General features: G+C 45.5%; 1 protein-coding gene across 1 annotated transcript in view; it reads right to left on the reverse strand.

Annotated features, from left to right (window-relative positions):
* The window catches only part of MPP3 (MAGUK p55 scaffold protein 3), an 88,146-nt gene that overhangs the window by 26,912 nt on the left and 37,399 nt on the right, over window positions 1-23,835 (reverse strand). Inside the window, exons 9-13 of the mRNA XM_063138687.1 lie at window positions 17,217-17,291; window positions 14,116-14,312; window positions 9,362-9,426; window positions 8,000-8,020; window positions 929-970 (exon numbers count right to left, since the gene is read on the reverse strand). Of these exons, the coding sequence (XP_062994757.1) occupies window positions 929-970; window positions 8,000-8,020; window positions 9,362-9,426; window positions 14,116-14,312; window positions 17,217-17,291 (400 nt within the window). The remainder of the gene's footprint in view (window positions 1-928; window positions 971-7,999; window positions 8,021-9,361; window positions 9,427-14,115; window positions 14,313-17,216; window positions 17,292-23,835) is intronic.

The following is a 23,835-nucleotide window of genomic DNA, read 5'->3' on the forward strand; positions in this document are numbered from 1 at the left end:
GAGATTTCTGTTATGTTCTTCCCATTTACTCTTCCCTTGTAAATAAACTATCTGCCTCAGTACTTTGTGCTACTATTTTTTCTCTTGGGTCAGTGCTAATCCAGGGTGATCTTGGCCAGGGTTACCAGACTATTTGGCTGAGGCACCTGAGAAGTTCCTCCAAAGTCTCAGGTGCAGGGATCCGAAGAGGTGGAGGCAGCAAATAAATTGTGACCAGCAGGGCCACAGTGCCACTGTGCAATTGGTCAACCCCCCTTTTATCCTCACAACCACCCTGTGAGGTAAGTTAGGGTGAGAGATAGAGACTGGTCTAAGGTCACCCAGTGAGCTTCCTTCTTAGCTGGGACGTGAACCCTGGCCACCCTATTAGCAGCAGAGAAACAGTGATTTGGATCACAATCACTGGAGGAGGGGGAAATGCTTTAATATCCCCTCACTCTCTAGTGATCCTGCCTGCAGGAATCACTGGGAAAGAGCAAGGTTAAAGCCTCCCATTCCACAATGACTCTGATCAGGATCCCAGGGGAGGGGGGGGAGTTGTGATCAAGATTGTGGTTTCCCAGCTGCCAGTCAGCTAATGGCTGATCAACTGGACCTGCAGAAATAGGAGGCAGAGCTTTGCAAAGGTTTCAAGACGCCTGTGGACTGTGAGTTGCCTATGGGTGCATTAAAATTACAGCCATCTGCACATTCCTGACAAGTGTGATTGACGTGGGTTGCAGAATTCAGGTTTCTTAGGGCGGAATTTTAGCGTGTTTGTGGAAGGTCAGAATACAAACCACCCTGTTCCTATGTAAGCAGCAGATATTTTTACTCTGTACAGCACCATGTACATTGATGGTGCTATATAAATAAATAATAATAATAATAATAATATTTAATACCCACAACCAAGGCTGGAGAGGGTTCAAATGCACCAGTTCCTTACCTATATATTGTCCATTGAAGTATCCCTCGCAGTCACAGTCTTCTGTTTAAAAAGAAAAGAAAATCGGGGATGGAAGGTAGTTACGAAAGTAGCAGTTGTATTACATTTATTTTATTTTATTTATGTATTACATTTTTATGCTGCCCAACTGCCAGTATAAAAATGTAACAAATAAACCCAACCAAAACATAATACAACGCTTTAAACATTTAAAAAGGCCATGCAAAACCCCAAACAAACCCAGCAACAGTTACAGCCCAGTGAAAGCTTGTGTGAAAAGATGTGTTTTCAGGAGAAGTTTAAAGGATGTTACATTTTCTGCCTCCCGAACGGCGCGAGAGAGGGAGGCTTTTCCAGAGGGTGGGGGCCGCTACAGAGAAGGTTCTTCATGGCGGCATTCCGTTCATACATATCGGAGAAGGAAGAGTTTCATACAGCATCTCTGTTACTTTCACTGGGGGCAGGGGGTGAACAGCAAAAGGTACCCATGTGTTGCATGTAGTTGCAAGGAGGGCATGAAAGAGATTGGGAAGTGCTGAAGCACAGTCATGGAGCACACATGTCTTGCCTGCAGAAGGTCCCAGGTTCGATTCCCCCGCATCTCCAGGCAGGACTGGGAAAGACCACCAGCTGAAACCCCGGAGAGCCGCTGCAAGTCAATGTAGACCAGGGGTGCTGAAGCTCAGGTCCGTGGGCCAAATCCAGCCCTCTGGAGCTCCCCACCCCGGATGCGGCCCCCAAGGGCTTCTCCGAAACGGAATTTGGCAGAAAGTGACAATACTGAGCTACATGGACCCAAGGTCTGACTCGTATGTAATCTGATTTTATGCTTTTTATGGTTTCAGATTTTGTATATTTGTTTTTAATGTTCCGGGTTTTTAATATTTGTAAACCACCCAGGGAGCTTCAGCTATGGGGCAGTATATAAATGTAACAAATAATAATAATAATAATAATAATAATAATAATAATAATAATAATAATAATAATAGCTTCCTTAGGTTTTAAAAATAATGAACAGTGCAGAAAGAGTGAATTGAAATGATCACCTCCCCCTCAAAACAACTCCTGGAATTGATTGGCAGAAAATACAGGGCAAACCAACAGAAAGCCTTTCATTATGTAAAGGATAATTAACTTGACAGAATTCAAGGCCGGAAGATATGGTGATGGCCATTAGCTGACAGGCGAGATTATTCAAAGGAGCAGAAACAGCAGGCAGAGCAATCCTCCGCGAGAGCCGTATCAATTCAGAGGACTGAGTCTTTGAATGCTGCCCCAAGTTCCCAAAAGTAAACTCACAGCAGATGGAAATCCAGTATTTCAAGGGACAGGATTTTACTGAAGCGTTCTCATTAACCTGCCAGCCTTACGCCTGAAGGTGTGTTTTACACGCAGGGAGCACTCCAAGATGTAGAGCTTTATCACACCAGCGTTATACTGTGCAATCACTGTGAATTGCATGCAAAGGACTCAGAAGTTTTCCACCTTATAATCTGCTTTGCTTGTGAAGTGCTCCCATGCATCCTGCTTCAATTGTGCTTCAAAGAGAAAAGATTCGCCACATTCAGCCCCTGCTTTTTGAGCGTATCTTCCGAGTCGCAGCCGGGGCACAGGAGGAAGATTTTAAAGAAATGCTTACATCTGCGTAAGCTTTAAATATAAAGACACCAAAACTGGCACATTAATAGATATTAGGGAGAGCTTTAAGCATACCAAATTTGAATTGAATTGTCATCCGTTGATTTTTTTCATGATTTTTTTTACATTTCCCCCCTTAAACTCACTTCCTGGTATGCAAAGGATCGCTGTCGCTGGGTAGCAAAACAACAACAGCACTACGGGGATAATCCGAGGGAAGCAGGTACGTGTGATAAAGCTCATGCAGTGCAGCTAGCGATGTGTAATTCAGCAAAACATGAGATCGCTAAAGTTCCCTGAGTTCCATCTTGACGCTCGCTCTGACGAGTCCGTAGCAGATTGTGGGTTTCCTTTTCTTTTCACATGAAAGTTCATCCATATTTTCACGCATATTTTTCCAAATGTAAGTATCGATAGTGTACATCTTCGAAATGTCTGCAACCTTCTCCCATTTTTGGTGCACATTTTTCAAAAGTATGCATTTTTTTTCCGTATGCATTTTTCAAATCCAGACATGCCGTCGAACGCAGTTTTTTCCAATCCACGAATCACATAGAAAGTTCAGAAATGTTCCAACTTTGACAGCAGGTTGTGTCCAAGTCTGTGTTCAGGCCGGAGGGTGTGAACTGGGTAAGCCCTGACAAAAAATGACTGAAACTAATTTCTCATTCTTCCCTAGCTCCAATCTCCAACCTGAGGGCAGACCGATACATTACAAAGAAAACAAGGCAGCCTCTCAAACCCCATATTTGGATTGTAAAACCAATGCAGGGGATGCTGGAGGGGGAGGGGAGAATTACAGGGATGAATCCGGGTGGGAATGAAGGTACTTAACTCTTTCCTTGATGAGTCTGCCCTACAAGCTGCTTCCACCCTCCACCTCAACCTCATTCTTATTTTACATCATTTTTCCTGTCTGGGGTACAAACTAAGGAGCCCTATGGGAGGGTTCATAGAATCATAGAGTTGGAAGGGGCCTACAAGGCCATCGAGTCCAACCCCCTGCTCATTTGCAGGAATCTACCTTAAAGCATCCCTAACAGATGGTTGTCCAGCTGCCTCTTGAATGCCTCTAGTGTGGGAGAGCCCACCACCTCCCTAGGTCATTGGTTCCATTGTCATGCTGCTCTAACAGTCAGGAAGTTTTTCCTGATGTCCAGCCGGAATCTGGCTTCCTGTAACTTGAGCCCGTTATTCTGTGTCCTGCACTCTGGGAGGATCGAGAAGAGATCCTGGCCCTCCTCTGTGTGACAACCTTTTAAGTATTTGAAGAGTGCTATCATGTCTCCCCTCAGTCTTCTCTTCTCCAGATTGTCTTGGGGCAGGAGTGTTTCTACTTCCCTCCCCTTCATCCTCTTGATCACAGAAAACAAAGTTGGGGGGTGAGGGGATGGACTTGTTTGCTGAGATAACATGAGCTTCCATCTTGGCATGGTACAGTCGGAGGACTTTCCACGTGCTATTTCTGCACATTTCAGACCACTGCCAGAAGCTTTCAAAAAGGCCAAAGGCACAGGAAGCAGATCTGTCAGACCTGACTTAAAATGAAGCCTCTTTATCATGAGACAGTATACCTTGGATTGCCAAGTACTGAGTATGAACAACAGGGTGGAGTAACTCCATTGGGCTTTACTTGCGTACCTCCCAGATGCTTCTAACACTGCTGAAGACTATTGTGAAGTTTTTGTCTTCTCTATCAAGGCAGTTCTGATATTTCCAGGGATGCTGTGCAATGTTCTTCCAGGGAATATCACAGGGATTGGAACAGCAGGCAAGCAGCTTGCAGAAATCAAGTACGCAAATTCACCACAACCCCCCATCTTGCAATGCTCAAACTTAGGATGAGCTTGTGGGCTACGTGGTACCTTTCCGGGTGAAGGCAGCAGATGGACAGCTAAAGGAGTGGAGACAAGCTGTCCCATTCAGTAGAGTATCATTATACAGGACAGAAGCATGGAGCTAGCTGAGAAGTGACACCTCCTGTTCAAATAGATCATCTTCCATCCCTGTCCCTATCTCATTCACCTGTCCAAAAGATTGATTTGCAGTATTTTGTATCTTCTAATACTTTGAAAAGGCTCCCACACCAGCTTACATACAATCAGTAAAAGAAGGCAGTTCCTGCCTACATGCTGGCAATGTAAAAAAGACACAGCACATGAAAAAAAAAGTGGGAAGGGAAGGGGGGGTAGAAATTAAGTAGCCTTTCAAGAAGGGCTGTTTCCCCTCTCGTCTCCAGGTGGAATGGCTGCTGGTGAAGTTCTCCCTAGGAGCACAGGCAACTGCCTTATACTGAGTCAGACTAGTGGACCATCTAGCTCACTATGGCATACACCAGAGACAGGGAATGGGTGGTTCTCCAGAGGTTACTGGACTGCAATTCCTATCAGCCACAGCCACCATAGCCAACAGTGAGGGATGATGGGAGTTGCAATCCAACATCATCTGGAGGGCTACCTGTTCCCCATCCCTGACCTACACTGACTGGCAACAGCTCTCTAGGGTTTCAGACAGCGGTCTTTCCCAGACCTACTGGAGATGCCGGGCATTGAACCCGAGACCTTCTGAATGCAAAGGAACTCTTTACACACTACTGTGATCTCACAGAATGCTAATGGGTGTTCCTGCTAAAAAACGAAAACAACATCTTGTGGCACCTTAAAGACTATCACATCTATTATGGCAGAAGCTTTCAGATACATGAAGTGTCATCCTGAGCTGCAGGTGTGCGTGTGGTGTGTATGCGTGTGCACACACGCACACACACACACAGCGTGGAGGGAGGTCTAAGCCACGACGTCAGAGGAGAATGAAATGCAGAAAGTCTGGGCAGTGACAATTAGGTCATTAAATGTGGCCGTTCACAAAACAAACAACCTGGCCTTGGTAAGCTAATTAACATACTGTATGGGAGTGGGGATTTAAAAAAACCCAACTTTATCCTGATTCAAGTTGCAGGAGATAGAATTTAGCAATCTTCCTCTAAAATTCCACTGCGCAAGAATGGCCAGTTTAGGGTCAGTCACAGAGTGAAATGTTTCCCCACTGTTTTTTGAATGTTGCCATTTCTGCTATCAGTTTCATGTCCATTTATTCTTTTGTGGAGTGGCTGGCTGCTTGTCCTATGCAGAAGGTCATTCCCGGCCAATATTGGCATATATCACATTGGAAGATGAGCAAGCGAATGAACAGATAACTCACTAGCAACAATGGGCCATATAACAACAAAGGCACAAACATAGGAACCAGACCCGGCAACAAACAAACACAGGAACCAGACCTGGCAACAAACCCAGATGCCAACTCTGTCCCTATATTGACTCTGGCAACACTATTACAAGACCTAATGGTGGCATCCGCCACTCCAGGGGCTCATTTGCCTACTCCTCTTCCAATGTGCAATATACCATCAGATTGGAAGATGAGCAAGTGAATCAACTAACCGAAGATTTCTACCTGGATCTCCCTGACCCTGGTCCGACGCTACATCACTCCCACACCACACCACACACGCCCACACCAGGGAAATGCACAGAGCCGAGCCTATCCAAGTTAATTTGGAAAGCACAAGGTTTACTGCTGCAATCAAAGCTATTTCCTTCCCCCTCTCCCGACTGGACGTCGAGCTTTCTTCCTTAATGAGATCCATGCCAGGAGCCACATGGTGACAGAAAGAAAGCTACACCATGAGCTAAACCCATGGAATTAAAATATAACCTCTGAGCTAATAATAACGATATTGTTATTAATAACTTTATTATTATCATCAACAACAACACATTGAATGGAATGCATTTATAAGTCGCCCCAAATACTCAAGGCTGTACAGTCATTATGTTAAAAAAAATGACACACTCCTGCTTTGTAGGCTGATAAGCTAAAGGATTTTCTGGAAGGAGCAAGCCCAATACAGAGAGTGGGGGAAGCAACACATTGTGGTTCAACAGGAAATTACCTGCTGCGTTAACAAAAGCTTCAAGGAGCAGCACAATCGCTTTTAAGAAACAGCAGGAGCTTAATCCATGTGATTAACACACACACAAATTACACGGTAAAAAAAAAAACAGGGCAAATTAATCGCTAAGGAAAATTAAGCAAGATTGATGCGAGCATCCCCAAGGGTGCAAGGGGAAACGCAAAAGTTCTCCCCTCTTATGATGCTCTAAAGGGGCGGATTGTGCTGCAGACAGAAGAAACCCAATTCAATGTAACGACTAGAAGTGAGTTGGACGGAGTTAGAAACAAGCACAGACACAGACCGGAGTGGGAAAACAAAGCAAATGAGATTTAGGAGCGAATAGACTGACCCATTTTGCATGCTAGTGACATTATTCCCAAGATACATTTCTGAATCGAGCCCCTGTAGCTGGGATGGTGTGTGGTTAGATTAGAATTTGCAGGCTTGCCATGTCAAGCACAGATCTTATGTATTTATTTATTTATTTATTTATTTATTTATTTATTTCACATCCCGCCTTTTTTCCTCCGAAGAACCCAAGGTGGCTTACATAATCCTCCTCCTCTCCATATTATCCTCACAACAACAACCCTGTGAGGTAGGTTGGGCTGAGAGTCTGTGACTGGCCCAAAGTCACCCAGTGGCCGAGTGGGGACTAGAACCCGGACCTCCCAACTCCCAGTCCAACACCTTAGCCACTATACCACACTGGCTCTCTTGAACTGTCTACCAACTCTACCTTGCTGTTCTAGATCATCCAGACCTTCTGCAAGCCCTCTCTTGCTTCTCTTCTCCTGAAACTCCACTTCAGCTTGACCCAACTCATGCTAAGCACCCAGCGAGCTATCTTGGTCATCTACTTTAGAATAATGCTCTCCAGGGTGTTTTGGCCTACAGCTCCCCTAAGCCCCAGCCAGCATGGCCAATGGAGAGGAATTGTGGGAACTGTAGTAACATCTGGAGTATTAGCATCTCAAGCTTATTCATTTGCACATATTCTTTTTCCAGCACAGAAACTTAAGTATGCATAAGACTGTAGCCTTACCAGGAAGCAAGCCTCACTTAACACCCTGCAGTTTACACTTGAGTACATTTGTATGGGACTGGGCTGTAAAGCACCATATGAAACAAAATAATTATTCTTTTTTTATTATTTAAAAATGTTACTAGTCCTCATGGTTAGCACAGAACTCCAAAGCATCTCCAAGCCCCTCCTTTCCATAGGTGTCGCCTCCATCCTTTTCAAAACGCATCTAGGTTATTTGCAAAACGAACTTGGCAGCAGAATCAACTCTGGAAAACTATGCAAATAAATGCCTATCATGTACCATATATGATTCTGATTCCTGACTTCAGAACCTGGATTTGCTTCACATTGGCTTTGGACCAAGGGGACACATTTTATTTGGCAAGCTGCTTATGCACCCGGAAAAGGCACAGCTTGTTCACTCCAGAATCAATGGGGAACCTACCTTTCTCAGAAGACTGATCATCTGCGGTTAGCATGAAAAGATAGAGGCAACATAGTTAAAAGGAGGCCAAGGAAAATGTGCCAAAAAATTGGGGGGGGGGGGCACCTTCTTGGATTCTGGCTCAAGGAAGGCATCCTCAACGATATAACAACTTGGGTGATTGCAAGGGGCAGTAGAAGCCATTTCCTGTCCCTGCCCCACCCCACCCCACCCCCCATTCTCTCCTGCCTTAGGCCTAAAGGGTGAGAAAATAAGTACATAATAATAATAATAATAATATATTTATTTCTTACCCACCTCTCCCTTTGGATCGAGGCGGGGAACAACATTAGAACAGGAATCAATACATCTTAAAAATTCATGATTTAACATTGGTCTGGATAGGCCTGCCGGAAAAGGCTCGTCTTTAAAGCCGCCGGGGCTTTCTATAGCAAGCTTCCTGGGGTGAGCACAGACCTGCCCAGGCACTGTGCTACGGATTTGCTGATTTGTTTTCAAACTAATATCCCGCCTTTCCACCAAAATGGTGCTCAAGGTGGCCAACTACTGTAAAACATGAAGTAAAAGGCAGCACAACAATGTTGCCTAAGCGAGGACTAGGATTCAAAGCGCAATAATTAAAGACAACTGGCTGCTCAAATTAATTGGAGGCACCTTTTCTTTTAATTGATCAAAAGGTCTTTTTATTGATCTGTCCGCCTAACCCATTAATAGACTAAAGCGGCCTTCCTTAATCTGGTGCCCTCCTGATCTATTGCTGGAAGGGGTTGATGGGAGTTGTAGTCCAACACACCGGGATGGAGAGGCCTGGACTATAACACCACAACCCTAATTGTGATGTTAGGAAGTAATTTACTGTTTACATCAACCTTCCCCAACCCGATGCCTTCCAGGTGTTTTGGAATATAACTCCCATCATCCATGACCACTGCCCATGCTGGCAGGGGCTGACGAGAGTTGTGATCTAATACATCTGGAAAGCGCCATGTTGGGGAAGGCTGGTTGACAGTACATGCTTAGCAGCCATTTTGAGACCTTCCTTCCCTGGTTCCTCTCTCGCTATCCCTGGTTACATGAGCAATAATCAGCTTTATTATCTTACATTTGCATTCAGCATGGGCTGCAGGACGATTTCTTCAACACAGAGCTACCGTACCTATATTGCTCCCACCTCCCACCGAGTTATAGGCCTTGCTGTCATCCCCAAATGACAGGACATGGCAAACGTCTTTTTGAGGCCTTAGGAGTACATCCTTTAAGGGGCCACATTCAAAATGACGCACACGAAGCCGACGGAGAACCAGGTGCAGTGAAAATGCAAGTGCCTCGGAACAAACGAGAGAGCGAGTAACAGCGACTCACACAGCGGTTTTGTGACACTTCTGGAGTGGTGCAGCGCGCCGATGGTCCTTCTGTACATCAAACGCCTAGGTGCAAAAAGAAGAGTTATAGCTGAGTGGGGAGGTAAGGAGAACTGAAGTGCCTTCTAACAAAAGACAATGGACTGGATCAAGATTAGGCGTTGAAGGCCATGAGTCAAATACTGTATTTATACAGTGGAGACTGGCGGTTCTAATGACAGTGGGCTGGTGAATACGCTCCAGGTTTCAGTCAGAACCATTCAGAACTCTACGGGAGCCAGTGGGTGCCTCATAGTTCCTTTAGAATTCTAACTGGTTCTGACTGAAACCCAAAACAGATTCACCAACCCACTGAGATTGGAGCCACCAACTTCTACTTCACCTTCACCTTCACCACCACCACCACCATTTTTATCCTGCCCTTCCTCCAAGGGCTCAGGATGAGATACATGGCTTCCCATGTCCCCATGTTATCCCTGAGGTAACTTTTCTGACAACTCCTGCTTAAACCCAAAAGTCAGAAGGATCATGAGGCCCCGCTTTCACAGTCTGTATTCCCAGGCATTTAACAGCATTTAACAATGCTAAGTTTGTTTTTTAACGGCCCCCAGAACTGTTGTTTTTAAAATGGATACTATTGTTTTTATACTGTTGTTTTTATGGTTTTTATGGTTTTAAATTTTGTATATTTTTAATGTTTACTGTTTTTAACTTTTGGAAACCGCACAGAGAGCTTCGGCTATGGGGAGGTATATAAATGTAATAAATAAATAAATCTCACAACAACCCGCTGAGGTAGGTCATGCTGAGAAGCAACGATCTGGGTGACCCAGTGAGCTTCATGACTAAGTGAGGATTTGAACCTCCATCTCCCTAGTCATAGGGGAGAAAGAATATTGACTGAGTTACCTTCACCATTTGTTTCCTTCTTCTAGCTGAGAAAGCAAGGCCTCAAGCCTTGATATACCTGCTCTGCATATAGGCCTCTGTATGTAGTTTGGTTCTTGCAAGTGAACTGCATGATGGGATTGGAATGACGTATGTACCTGAATGGGCTGTAATGCCGAAACTGCTTAATTGGAAAGAAACGCTTAATTGGAATTTCTAACCGTCAAGACCTTTTGATATAGTATCAGACAGATAAGCTAGCTTGATAAGGAGAACTGACCATCCAGGTCAATCTGACATTGCTAGAAGAGTTATGGGCCACCTGTTGATAAGGTATAATGAAGAAATTTTCTTTGATCTATCTTTCTTTTTTTTTTTGCTTTAGATTGTTGCCAACTGCTAATTGGTTAAAATGTTACTATGGCCTCATCTACACCATGCAGGATATTGCACTATGAAAGTGGTATGAAAGCGGTACATAAAAGGCAGGAGCCACACTACTGCTTTATAGTGGTATTGAAGTGCACTGACAACTGATGGGGCCCATTGACATATACCATATACTGCTTTCATACATACATACATATATACCAAATGCTATATCCTGTTTGGTGTGGCTCCTGCCTTTTATATACCGCTTTCATAGTGCAATATCCTGCATGGTGTAAATGAGCCCTATGTATAAATATACCTGCTTTTCACACTGCCAGTTGAGAAGTTCTTTGTCTGTAGGACTTTCTCCATACAGCTGTATTACGCTCAATAAAACAGAGTTGCCTCACAACCAAAGTGGATTTTGATCCTTGCATAGCTGTCCATTAGCTCTCCCCCTCTCTCCCTCCACAGAACCGACCCTCAAGCCCAACTCCCACCCTCTGCTGTAACGTCCCCTTTGACCAGCCCCCCTATTCTCCCTGCTTTTTTTTTTAAGCAAGTAGAGGAAGTTTGATTTGAGACTTCTGGTTGCTATTTTCCCTGGAAGATGCCCTCTCTGTACCTTTGCAAGTGATGGTCACGTAAGGAAAGTAACATGCTGGCTGGCCAAGTAATCAATGGCTTTGATTCTCGTTCCAATAACATTATCTCATTGAAATGATGTTGTTCTAATCCTGCTTCTCAATGAGTCCAGGGGGCAGCATACAACTGGCAACCAGCTATATACTTCTTCACAGGGAGAGCATAAAGCAGCAGTGGACAGGCTTGCAGAGACAGGGTCTACTTTGTTTTTAACTAGAACCTTGAGAAGCACCAACTACAGCTTGGTGCAGAAAAGAATTTTGAGCCCAGGAATTTGTTTTGAGACACACACACACACACACACACACCCTGCCCCTGGCCTGCCTGCAGCCTATTTAAAATCTCATTTGACTCCAGGAACTCGCTGGAGCAACATTGCAGTCAGTAGCTGTCTTTGCATGCCTGTACCTAGCCCAAGAACCGGGTCGGCCCCGTTTGGAACTATCCGTGGTCCTGATTTCCTTCCTGAACTCTTGTCTGCCTTCTCGATCCATCTCGAGGACTCCATCCTGGACACGAGCAGAAATTTAGATACGAGATCCAAATAGGCTAGTACTGAGTCACACGCACACCCCGCGCGCATTAATGTGTTTGCTCAAGGGGAGCAGCTCGGACTTAAAGCAAGGGTTCTTGTTTGGAAGAAGGCTGTTCCCACAGCCTCATCCAGAAGGAGATTATGGGAGGAATGTGTAGCTTCCTTTTCCTCTCCCGGCTTTTGCTACACCCCACTGCACAGTGCACCAAAACCAAAAAGATTTCAAAGCGCTCTGCAGCACTGCAGAATGCTTTGCTTCTGGCTCTCACGAGTTTTATTACTCCTAAGTTGCTGCAGGCCGAGGGAAGGAGGAGCTGTCCAAAGACGAATATTCAAAGGAAACGCCTTGATTAAAGGCGGAAGGCAGCCAGTTTGCAACATGCAGAACATTCGTCTCTATTACCATCGATTTGTTCCTTCCTTTATTCTAAAAATCAATTTTTGAGGAAAGAAAAATTCACAACGGCAAGTTGCCTCTTGCCTTTCGGAGGAGATGAATTCCGCTATCAGCGCTAGTTTTTGTTGCAAAGGATTAAAAGGAGGGGGAAATAATTGGTCCCAATGATAAAGTGTGTAAAATTTGCCAGGGGCAGCTGAGAAGATCACACTTATCTGAGGCGGCTTCAATGGACCACACAAACCTATTTGCTTATATACAGGCACTAGACTCCAATGCAGAAATTGGAGTCTAGGGTGGGATTTAGCGCCTTGTTTTACTTCCTTACCAAAAGTTAAAACAAGAGTATTAAACAGCCACAATACGAAAGGACCGTCAGAGGGATTAAAACGAACACAAATCATCATGGAAGCAATGTACAGAGGATAACAAAGACTGGGGGAAATAAGAAGGACTTTACCTGGTGCCAAAATAAAATCAAGATAGGCTCCAGGTGAACCGTGCTGGGGAGAGCACTCCTGGGTCACGGTGCCACTACAACCAAGTAACCCTTTCCCCCAAAAGCCACCTGCCTCGCATGAGATGGCAGAGTAGGGAAGCAGCCTGGTGCCCCCCAGATGTTTTAGGCCCCAACTCCCATCATCCCTGACCACTGGTCATGCTGGCTGAGGATGATGGGAGTTGTAGCCCCAAACATCTGGAGTATACCAGGTGACCTATCCTTATCTTAAGAGCAGAAGGTAGATCAGGACTTTGAATTGAGCCGGGAAACTAACTGGGAGCCAGTGCAGACACAAAGAGGTGACCACAATGCTAGGCTGCCTTTGAAGAGCGTTCAGAAACTTCGGCTGGCTCAGAAAACTGCAGCCAGCCAGTTGAAATTATAGGGAACACGTGACTCCCCTTTTGCAGCAACTTCACTAGCTACTACTTTGTTTCTGGGCACACTTCACACTGGTTATGATCTTTAAAAACCTTTTCCGTGAGCCCCTGCCAAAGGAAGTGAGGCTGATGGCTACTAGGAGGAGGGCTTTTTCTGCTGTGGCACCCCGGTTGTGGAACGAGCTCCCCAGAGAGGTTCGGCTGGCGCCTACACTGTGTTCCTTCTGTCGCCAGCTGAAGACTTTTTTTATTTTCTCAGTATTTTAATTAACACCTATTAACAAATTTAAACTTGGCAGTTTTAATTCCACATTTCAACCTATATCAATTTTTGCTGTGTGGTTTTATCCCGGTTGTGCTTTTTATATTGTATTTTGTATTTGTGCTTTTAGATTGTTGGTTGTTTTTATGCTCTTCACGATTTTAATTTTTGTGAACCGCCCAGAGAGCGTCGGCTATTGGGCGGTATAAAAATGTAATAAATAAATAAATAAATAAAGAGCATAGGCCAGGGTACCTGAAGAACCACATTCTCCCATACAAACCCACCTCTCTGAGATGCCCTTCTCTCAATCTGCTATCAGGGAAAGAGGGCAAGCCTCATCCGGAGCAAGTGCCAGCACCTGCAGGCCCTCAACAGCTGCTCATAAACGCCACACAAGGGGAGGGGAATAGCCACTTCCATTTCTAGGATGTGGCAAACCATCTTGCAGGCACGGTTTGTCCTCGAATCAGGATTCCAAATCCTGGCTTAATCCTGGGTTGGAGATCCTGATTTGAGGACAAACTGTGGTTTGCACAAACCATAGTTTACCGCATTTGGAAGAAACGGCCAACTGTGGCTTGCCTCAAACTAGAAGCGGGAGCTTGTAAACTCCTCCCCTCTCAATTGAGGGGAAAGGAGAAGTGCATGAACCTGAGGATCACTGATAACATGCAGCCAGACTTTGATGTTGCATCTGAGCTGAGCCATAGTCCTGCTCACATTACTGGCCCAGGCTCAGAGCGCTAAGCCACTGCTCTCTCCCCAACTAACCTTTCTTGGAATTGCTTAGAAGGAATCAGCCCTGCTCGAAGGTTCGTGTCCCCCACGCGTTTGGCCTGCCACCATGTTGGGTCATCTTGGCTCACCACCTCCAAGACGTGCCTTCTCTGAAATGGCAGCCCAGCCTCCTGGCACGGGATAGCTTTATCCTCTTTCGGGTTGTAGGAGAAGAGGGCCCTCATGAACACCTGTAGTTGGGAAAGGAGAACAATTATGGCCAATGCGGTGGGCTTCTGGCGATTACACACAAGTGCAGATAAGCCACAAAATGTTATACAGACTGCATTCTGGATTGTACGCCAGCCTGAGCCTTACTTTAGGGATATGAATTAGCAAATAAGATGAAATAAAATCAATGGCTGTCAAAATGACAGGGCAGAGGGGATATGTGTGTGTGTGTATATGGCTAGGACAAAACCCGCACGCCCAACTTTACCACCCTTGCTCACACATAGTGAATCTGAGGGGCCATTTCAATTAAATTGAGTGGTGAGGGCTGAAACAGAGTGGTTTTAGTGGGACAGGGCCCTTTCCAAGGCTGATGATGGAGCCTTCCTCTTTTTTTCCTTTTCACTTTCTTTTTAAGTATTTGTTAAGGCGGTGCAGCACTTTTTATAATCATTTAAAAGCTGCCACATATAATAACTACCTAATGTACCGCTACCATAATTTCAGGTGCATTGTTGGAAGGGCGGGGGGGGGGGGGAGGGGATAGCAGCTGGAGCTCTGCTGGCATTTCTAGGCAATTAAAAAATTAAAGATGCCACCCACCAGCAGCAGCATTTTTAAACTGTAAAAGAAAAAGAAAACAGGAGAAGAAACCTTCATCTCCCCCATGTTAATCCCTCTCTTCAACCCCTAACTTCCAAACCATCCAACCCAGTTTGGCCTATGCGCTGCCTTGAAATGGAACCTCGCTTTTGAGGGAGACAACATGCCCTCCCAAACTGAATGACCCATCCATTTCAGAAGGGTGCAGAGTCACCACAGCCCTAACACAAGCACACATACGCACACCATGCGCTATATGCATACACACACACACACACACACACACACACACACACACACACACACATCCCTGCAAAGGAAGAAGCCATGTTGAAATACAACCAGAAAAAGCTTTTACAGAATCCTTGAATAAGCTCTTGGCAGAGACAGTGGTATTACAAGGGATTTCTGCCTAATTCTGATTATCTGATTTCCCCCAGGAAAGGCCAGAAGCACCTTGCAAGTGCCGTGGAAAAATGCATTTGCAGGGCAGGAAGAAGAGCACGCCCGATCACCCCTGCCCACGTTCAGAGAATGTGTGAGAGGGATAATGAGCGAACAGGACTTCTGCTTCAACATCAATTAAGCCAGCCACCTCGCCCTTCAGGTCTCTCCTCTCCTCTCCATCGTCAAAATCTACCCGCCACATCCGTGCTTAAAATGAAAACTGGCTTTTGGATCAGTCAGACTGACATGGCTTCCTTCTGGAAACTCCAGTTCTATGAGGTGGACTATGGATTTAAAAACAAAGCAAAACCGTAATTCTCAGTCCCCACACAAAGCTGCAGGTTTTAGATTTCCTTGAAAGGACGCCATAGCAGTTAAAACTACCTGAAATCATATTATGTTTATAGCGTATGTAGAGCCCAGAACAAAGAGCTTCTCCATAGAGCCAACATCAAGCTTTTAAAACTTGATTTTGCTCTGACTTTATACTGTTAGTTTTACCCTACCCAGTGCCTGTTTACCCTACCCTGTGCCTGTTTGCATTCTCTTCCCCTCCTTATTGTTTTATTATGATTTTATTAGAATGTAAGCCTATGCGGCAGGGTCTTGTTATTTACTGTTTTACTCTGTACAGCACCATGTACATTGATGGTGCTATATAAATAAATAAATAAATAAATAATAATAATAATAATAATAATAATAATAATAACGGGCAGATCACAGAATTTTTACCAAGCCCCAAGCAATGTCATAACGGGCAGATCACAGAATTTTTACCAAGCCCCAAGCAATGTCCAAACTTTTTTCTCAACATGCGTTATAGAGGGGAGAGGGGGGTCATGTCCCCTTGAGGCCACTGGCCCACCGCCCACCCCATATGTGCATTCGGCAGAAGGACGAAAAGAGCCTCCCCGCATACAGCCCATCCACAGAACCGTGGATCTCGCCTATTCAAGGGTCTGCAATTGCACCGCTTAAATAGTTTGCATGTGCGAAAGCTCTTTCAGAACTTCCATCAAATACGCATACGGGGAGTGGGGTCAGCAGCCACAATCCCACTCCCCCTTGCACAAGTGTTCAGGGCATAAGAAGAGTGCCGTTGGGTTACATCCAAGGTCTATCTAGTTCCCTATTCTGTTCCCACAGCTGCTAATAAAGAAGAAGGACCGAGGGGACAGGAGCAGGCAGAAGTAACATCGGGGCCTGCTCCTGCTGGACTCTTCCCCCACCCCCACAGGGCAAACTGCCATCTTGGCCCTGTGGGGAAGACCGAGGGGACAGGAGCAGGCAGAAGTAACATCGGGGCCTGCTCCTGCTGGACACACTCTCTCTCTCTCTCTCTCTCTCTTTCTTTCTCTCTCCTCCCTCCCTCCCTCCTTGACTCCTTTTCCTTGTGTGTCATGTCTTTATTAGATTGTAAGCCTGAGGGCAGGGACTGTCTTTTTTGCTAAGTGTAAGCCGCTCCGAGAGCCTTTTTTGGCTGAGGAGCGGGGTATAAGTATGATAAATAAATAAATAAATAAATAAATAAATAATAAGATGCTTCTTGGAAGCTCACAAGCAGAACATGAGTACCCTACAGCTCATGCTCCCCAGCAACTGGTGTACCTAGGCACACTGCCTCCAATACTGGAGGCAATATATAGCTACCAGGACTAGTAGTCATTGATAGCCTTTTCCTCCATGAATTTGTCTACCTCCCTTTTAAAGCCATCCAAAATGGTGGCCGCCACGACCTCTTACGGTAGCCAATTCCACAGATTAACTATGTGCTGTGTGAAGAAGTCCTTCCTTTCATCTGTCCTGAAACTCCCATCAATCAGCGTCTGAACAGAGCCAGAACCTTTTCATACACCAGCAAGGTCTCTTACCTTGCTGTCCTTCAGGCGATCTTCTTCTTTGATGGCGGGAATTATTTTCAGCGTTATCGATCCCTGGGACTGAGCCTAGGAGAAAAAAAACTTGGCGTTGTCCTTTTTTATGGAAAACCAGCCTGCATCCACAAAAACCGCTTAGGTCAGTTTGACTCTCTATACATCGCAGCATAGGAAGTTGCCTTACACCAGTTGGACCAATGGCCCATCTAGTTCAGTATTTACTACGCCAGGGTGAGGAATGTATGACACTCTGGGTTGCAAGTCCCATCAGCCCTATCAAGCATAGCCAATATGTCCAGTGACCAAACAAAGGATGTCTGGAGTTTCAGAGTGGGGGGTATTTTTCCCAGTCCTAAGTGGAGATGCCAGGAATTGAACCTGGGCCATTCTGAATGTAAAGCAAGGGCTCTACTATGGAGCCATGGCCCTGCCTGGAGGAAGCATTGTACTCTTGCATTTCTAGATCTCACGTGGTTGTGTTCAGGGGAGAGAAGAAAACAGAAGGAAGATGAGTCCAAGAATCTTTAGTAAAAGCCAAAAGATCTGTGCAAGAGGTAATTACTCTGGGTACCAAGTATAGCCACCAGCTGGGAGCAAGGCAAAATTTTGGGTTTTTTCCCCAAGCATATTATTATTACTACCATTATCATTGTCACCATTATATTTATATCCCACTCTTTCCCCCAATACTGGGCCTCAAGGCATAGTGGGTAGCATGCAGGAATTGGCCAAGGGACTCCTGTATTCAAATCCTTTGCTCAGCCACGAAGCTAATAATGGGCCAGTCACCCTCAATCCAGCTAGCCTACCTCTTAGGGCCGTCAAGGGGATACAGAGGGACAGATCCATGGTATAACATCCTGAGCTCCCTTGGAGGAAAAGTTGGATCCTAACGTGATCAATAAGTTACATCGCATTTGTCCAGCCTTCCCCAACCTGGTGCCCTCAAAATGTTTTGGACTTCAGTTCCCATCAGTTCCAGACAGCATAGCCAATGGCCAAGAATGCTGGGAATTGTAGTCCAAACATCAAGAGGGCACTATGTTGCATTTGTCCTGACGTTTCACAGCTCGAGCTTTGGTCTCAGAGTTGCACCAACAGGTCTTCTAAGTACTCAGTAATGTCATCCAATTTGATTTCAATCGGTTCTCTCCCTAGCATGCTTTCCAAGTCAAGCTCCACCTTTGCCAGTATGGTGATTATGAATACATTTGGGCTTTTTTATTTTTTAAAATCATCCTCCACCTCATGTGAAGTTCAAATGCTACCCTGTGTGTTACCTTGCAATTTGATTCTGCGTTTTGTACTCCGAAATTTCCCCCTGTGGGGAAAGGCCATAGCTGTGCACGCGGTTCGCATGCCAAAGGTCCCTGGTTCAATACCCGATGCCTCCAGAAAAAGCCCTGGGAAAACAAACAAGCGACCCTGCCTGACTTCCTAAAGAGCCACTGCTAATCTGTGCAGAACAGCCCTCTCCAACTGGGTGCCCTTCAGAAGTTTAGGACTTCAGCTCCCATCATCCCCAACCAGCATGGCCCACAATCATGGATGATGGGAGTTGTAGCCCAAAACATCTTCTCCAGGTTGGGGAAAGCTGATGTAGCAGACAATACTGAGCTAGACAGTCCAAGGATGTGGTAGTTTCCTAATTTAGCACAAGCTCAGAATTTAGAACTGGCTGCAGAGAATAGCATTTTAAGATTCTCCACTTTACATTTTTGCTTGCTTAAGACTGCAGTCCTATGTAAACTTATCTGGGAGTTAAATAAAGTGAGGATCTATATCTGAGTGAACGCGTGCATAGGGTTACTCAACACAGCACACTTCAAGCTCTTCCTATGACTTCCAAACGTGTGCTGGTGCATTGTGGACAGAGGCAGGGAGACTAAACAGAACATTTCCAGTGAGCAGAGTTAACTCTTTCAGCTTCACCGTGACTAGCAAATGCAAGGGGAAGGGTTAGGGTGGGGGAAATACACAAAATAACCCAACGTATGTTGATTTCCTTAGTTTGCATCCTGTATGCAGGATGCAGAAGCCACGTCTTCTGTACAGAGAAGTAGGTGTTTTCAGCTCAGATACACATCCTCGGTCCTCCTTTACTGGAGGAATTTAAAGCACAGGCTGGATGGCCACTGTCCAGGATACTATAGTTGCACCTTGAATTGCAGATGCTGCACTAAGCATGGTGGGGAGGGGTGGACTACATGACCGCTAGTGTCCCTTCCGACTATGATTCTAAAAGGTGTTAGTATTTTCAGGCTTGCCTCACTCATGGTTCTGCTCCAGAAGGGAACCACTTCTCTCTTTTTTGGCTCACTGCTCTTGTCCCTGGAGGGGCTTTTTTCCTGTTCTGTCTTAAAAGAATTCAAGTACAAATTGCATCGCACACACAGCGTATTGCCAGAGAGCCTACTAAACTCTTTCAATGCGCTGCCGACATTAGAGAACCACAGGAGGGCCTCTTTGTAACCTGACGTTCTCCACACCGAGGCAGAAATGATTTTTCAAGTAGCAAGATGGGAATCCTGACAGATCTGGGTGCTTTTGTTCTGGAGGCTGCCATGGCTAGTTGAAGAAGAAAAAGACTCTCTCCCCACTACCCTTGCTCTGAATGAGAGTTCAGAATAATGGGGATCTCTTGCCTTCGACAATTTAAATATTAATTGAACCGTTCAAAGGGATGATTCCCCTCGCTTTCTTGTTTCCAAGCTAAGTAGCGAAAGATGAAAGGATGTTCCCCATCCCAATGAGGCACTTAGCTCATTTTCACTATTCACTAAGTGACAAACATCCAGAGGACCTGTTTATGGCACTCTGCAAAGCATCAGATACATTATTGATGTGATATGAATAAACAACACATGCCACATTACAGAGCATGCCACATTACAGAGGAGTAATAATAATAATAATAATAATAATAATAAATTAGGGCTTCAACATCAAAGTGGTCAATCAGTTATTTTTTTAAAAAAACATTTACACTGAAATCCTAGCGCATCATCACGTGAGGGAAAAGCACGTTTCCTTACCGTCACTTCTCCGCCCACACATTTGTCTCTCATTACTTCCTCATTCTCAAGGGAGAGGAAAGAGGAAGTAAACAACATGCATGTGGCCCGTTAAGTGGGCTGTTTTGATCGCGCTGCTTCTCCTGCACACAGCAGGATTTACTGGGGGGGGGTGTTGTTGCACGAAGAAGGCTAGAAGGGGTGGGAGGCTCGCGGGAGGCAGACGATGTCGTGAGAGGCACCTGCAAAAATCTGTGAGTGCCCAGTAATGAACGTGCAATAAAACGCTCGTCTGATGGAGCTCCTATACTCAGAAGTAAGCTCCAATGAATTCAACAGGGCTTTCTCCCATATAACTGTGTCTAGTGGGGTGAGGGCGGGGTTCTATTTTATGTTGACAGCCACAGGGGTAATTAAATCAAAAGTGGATGGGCCAAAGCCAGGTGTGAATGGGGCTAACCCTTCTGTCTTCCTGTCTGTCAGCCCCTTTCCTTTCTTCCTTTCTCCCTCACTAATTGCTCGGAGCAAACAATTCACCTTTGCTGCAACAGCTGCTAAATCATGGACCAGCAACCTCCAGCCCATAGACCTTGCCTATTCAGCACGTGGAGGCTTGGGCTTGCTCCCTTGCTACTCCCCCCGTTGGCACGGCCAGGGGGCGGGACACTTTGGAAAGAGACAGACAAGGGAATCCCCTTGTTATCTCCAATTATAGATCCATTGGGAGGAGGAGGAGAATGCAGGAGAATCCTCTTGTTGTTATTATTATGATTACTATTATTATTATTTATTACATTTATATCCTGCCTTTTTTCCTCCAAGGAAGCCAAGGCGCGTACATAATCCTCCTCCTCTCCATGTTATCCTCACAACAACCACCTTGTGAGGTAGGGTCACCTGAGAGTCTGTGACTGGCCCAAAGTCACCCAGTGGGTTTCCATGGCCGAGTGGGGACTAGAACCCAGATCTCCCGATTCCCAGTCCAACCCCTTAGCCACTACACCACACTGGCTCTCCCACTACACCACCAAGCAGAGATCAGAGATAGCAAGGAGATTCCCCTGGGAGAGTGAAATGCTGCAAAGTACTTATAAAAATGCAAACGAAATGCATGCGCGTTTCTGTGCAGATTCCCCCCACCACCCCCCAAATAAACACAAGTAATTGTGGAGATGGGGCAGAACTGATGAATAAACGCACACAAAATTGGCACAGTCCTACTCCCACATACATACACACATATATATGGGACTACAGCCTTAAAAGGTGCCCTCAGTTAACTGAACAACAGGTTCTAAGAAATATTGTTTTAAGTTAAAAAATGAAAACTTGTATTAAACGAAATAAGTGTGCTTCTGGTTTCAGAAGAATCATTTTTATCCACTTGCAAATGTAATTGATTTACCTAATTCATTGACAAAAACTCATTCGACTAATCAACTAAGGATGCAATCCTATGCATGTTTAGACAGAAAAAAATCCAGAGTCTTCCAGAGTCTTCATGGGTTTAATGATCAGCACGAAACATGTGCTCCCTCCATGCCCCTTGTTTTTGCTGGTTCCTTCCCATATGTTTCAATTATGCTGCCAGTAGATGGCGCTGCTTTATTGCGCGATTGCGATTTCTTACTGCATTTTGGGGTTTTTATAAAATGGCAGATTTCCACTTGAAAATGTCGGAAGAGGCATCGGAGGTTGACGACATCATGTAAAGGACCAGCAAACTTACATGAGTGACCAGTCACACGTGTGCAATAAATCGTTTGTGCGGAGAAGCTCTAAGACATTTTTCTGTTTTAGACATGCATAGGATTGTACCTTAAGATTTCTTTAAATCGGACAACTCTTTAGACGTTGTCTAAAGAACGCGCACGCATCCGTAAGCGGGGAGTAGCGATCGTGCAATAAACCGCTCCTCTGATGAATGAGTCACACCGTGGGTCCATCCAGCCCAGTACTGTCGATGCTGACTGGCAGAAAATTTTCCTGGCCCTACGTTGTGGAGAAGACGGGGATTGAACTGGGGACCTTCTGCATGCAAGGCAGTTGCTCTACCACTGAGCCACGCTCCCAACTCTCAAGGGCTATGGTAATTGCTGCCATTCCTCCGCTGGTGCCCAGCCAGGATTAAGCCTTAAGGGGAAGGGGAGGAGAGTACCTTGGTGACTGGGAAGAGAAGTCAAGAATTCTTCTCTACCTTGAATCTTTATCTGAGATATTGCGGGGAGGTTCAGAGCTTTAAGGGTCATCATAGCTTCAGGGCTTTCAAAGCTTTGCAGTGAGCTCTGAATAACTCCTGAGATTCATTTCTGAGCCCAGCGCATGAGAACATTGCTGGCATCCCTATTCTTAGCCTCACCCGTGAAGCAGCCTGATCCTGAATCAAGCCATCTTGCTCAGTCCTCTCTATTCTGCCTGGCAATTGCTCTCAGGCAGAGGTCCTTCCCAACCCTCTGACTAGGGATTAAAAGCCCTTAACTGGAGATGCCAGAGACTAAAACTGGAGCCTTCTGGCACCAAATTACATCTTCTGCTAATGGTCCTCCTTTCATTCTTCCCAGAGATTGTGACACAGTAGTATCCTGGCCCAAGCATACACAAACACACACACACACACACACACACACATTTGAGAAGCACTGGCCTAAGAAATAAAATCCCATTATAATGTTCCCTAGAACATCCTGCTTTTGGGGAAAGGAGGGGTGGTTAATGGCACTTCCTGCTTCCCTCCCCCATTTCTTTGAAAAGAAAGGAAGGCATCACTGATGATTCAGGTGTCCTTGGCTACTCTACCAACTTGCTAGGCCAACTTGGGAAGCGGCTGCTTAAGTCTGAAGAGACATTTGCGACTGCAGTGGTAATTACAGCAGCACAATGTATCATGTCCAGGATGAGGATCGCTTCTCCCTGCCCCACCACCACCACCACCACTTCCTCATTGCCCTGCGTAGGAGTCACCTGGCACGTCATCTCCTCTCTGGTGCAGAAGAGGGGCGCCTCGTGGCTCTATAATTAAACACTGTGCCAAAGTTGGCATGTTAAGTGGGTCTCTGCGTTGATAGCAGTGACAGGAGAGTCACGTTCTCAACTAAAAGACTCTTTGGGGAGCTCGCAAGAAGCTCCTTAAATAACAACGTTTGGCATGACACAGACAGACAGCGAACCCTTTGGGAATTTGCCCTTCTTCTTACGACTGGTCTTAACGTTGGTGTAGTGTAGGAGGTGGTACACTGGATGCTGTACTGAACACGGCAGCGCCAACCGTTCGGCTTTTTCCCAACCTTAAACTCCCATATGTTGTGGGGCTCGGGCTCCCATCATCCCCAACCAGCATAGCCAATGGTGAGGGCTGATGGGAATTGAAGTATGACAACATCTGGGGACTCAAATTTGGAAAAGTCTGGAGGACATGGTCTGTATTCAACAGCCACCCCTCAGGAAGCGAGAACTGATAAATTTATAGTGTTGGGGGAGATTCAGATGGCAACAGTGGAAGGTAGAACAGAGCAAGCTGTCTTATACCAAGCCTAACAAATTGTCCACCAAGCCCAGTATTTTCTGCTCTGACTAGAAACAGAGTAGGGTTCGCAAGCAAC

This window comes from Elgaria multicarinata, chromosome 11 (genome assembly GCF_023053635.1).
Source record: "Elgaria multicarinata webbii isolate HBS135686 ecotype San Diego chromosome 11, rElgMul1.1.pri, whole genome shotgun sequence".
In the NCBI taxonomy this organism is placed as follows: Eukaryota; Metazoa; Chordata; class Lepidosauria; order Squamata; family Anguidae; genus Elgaria; species Elgaria multicarinata.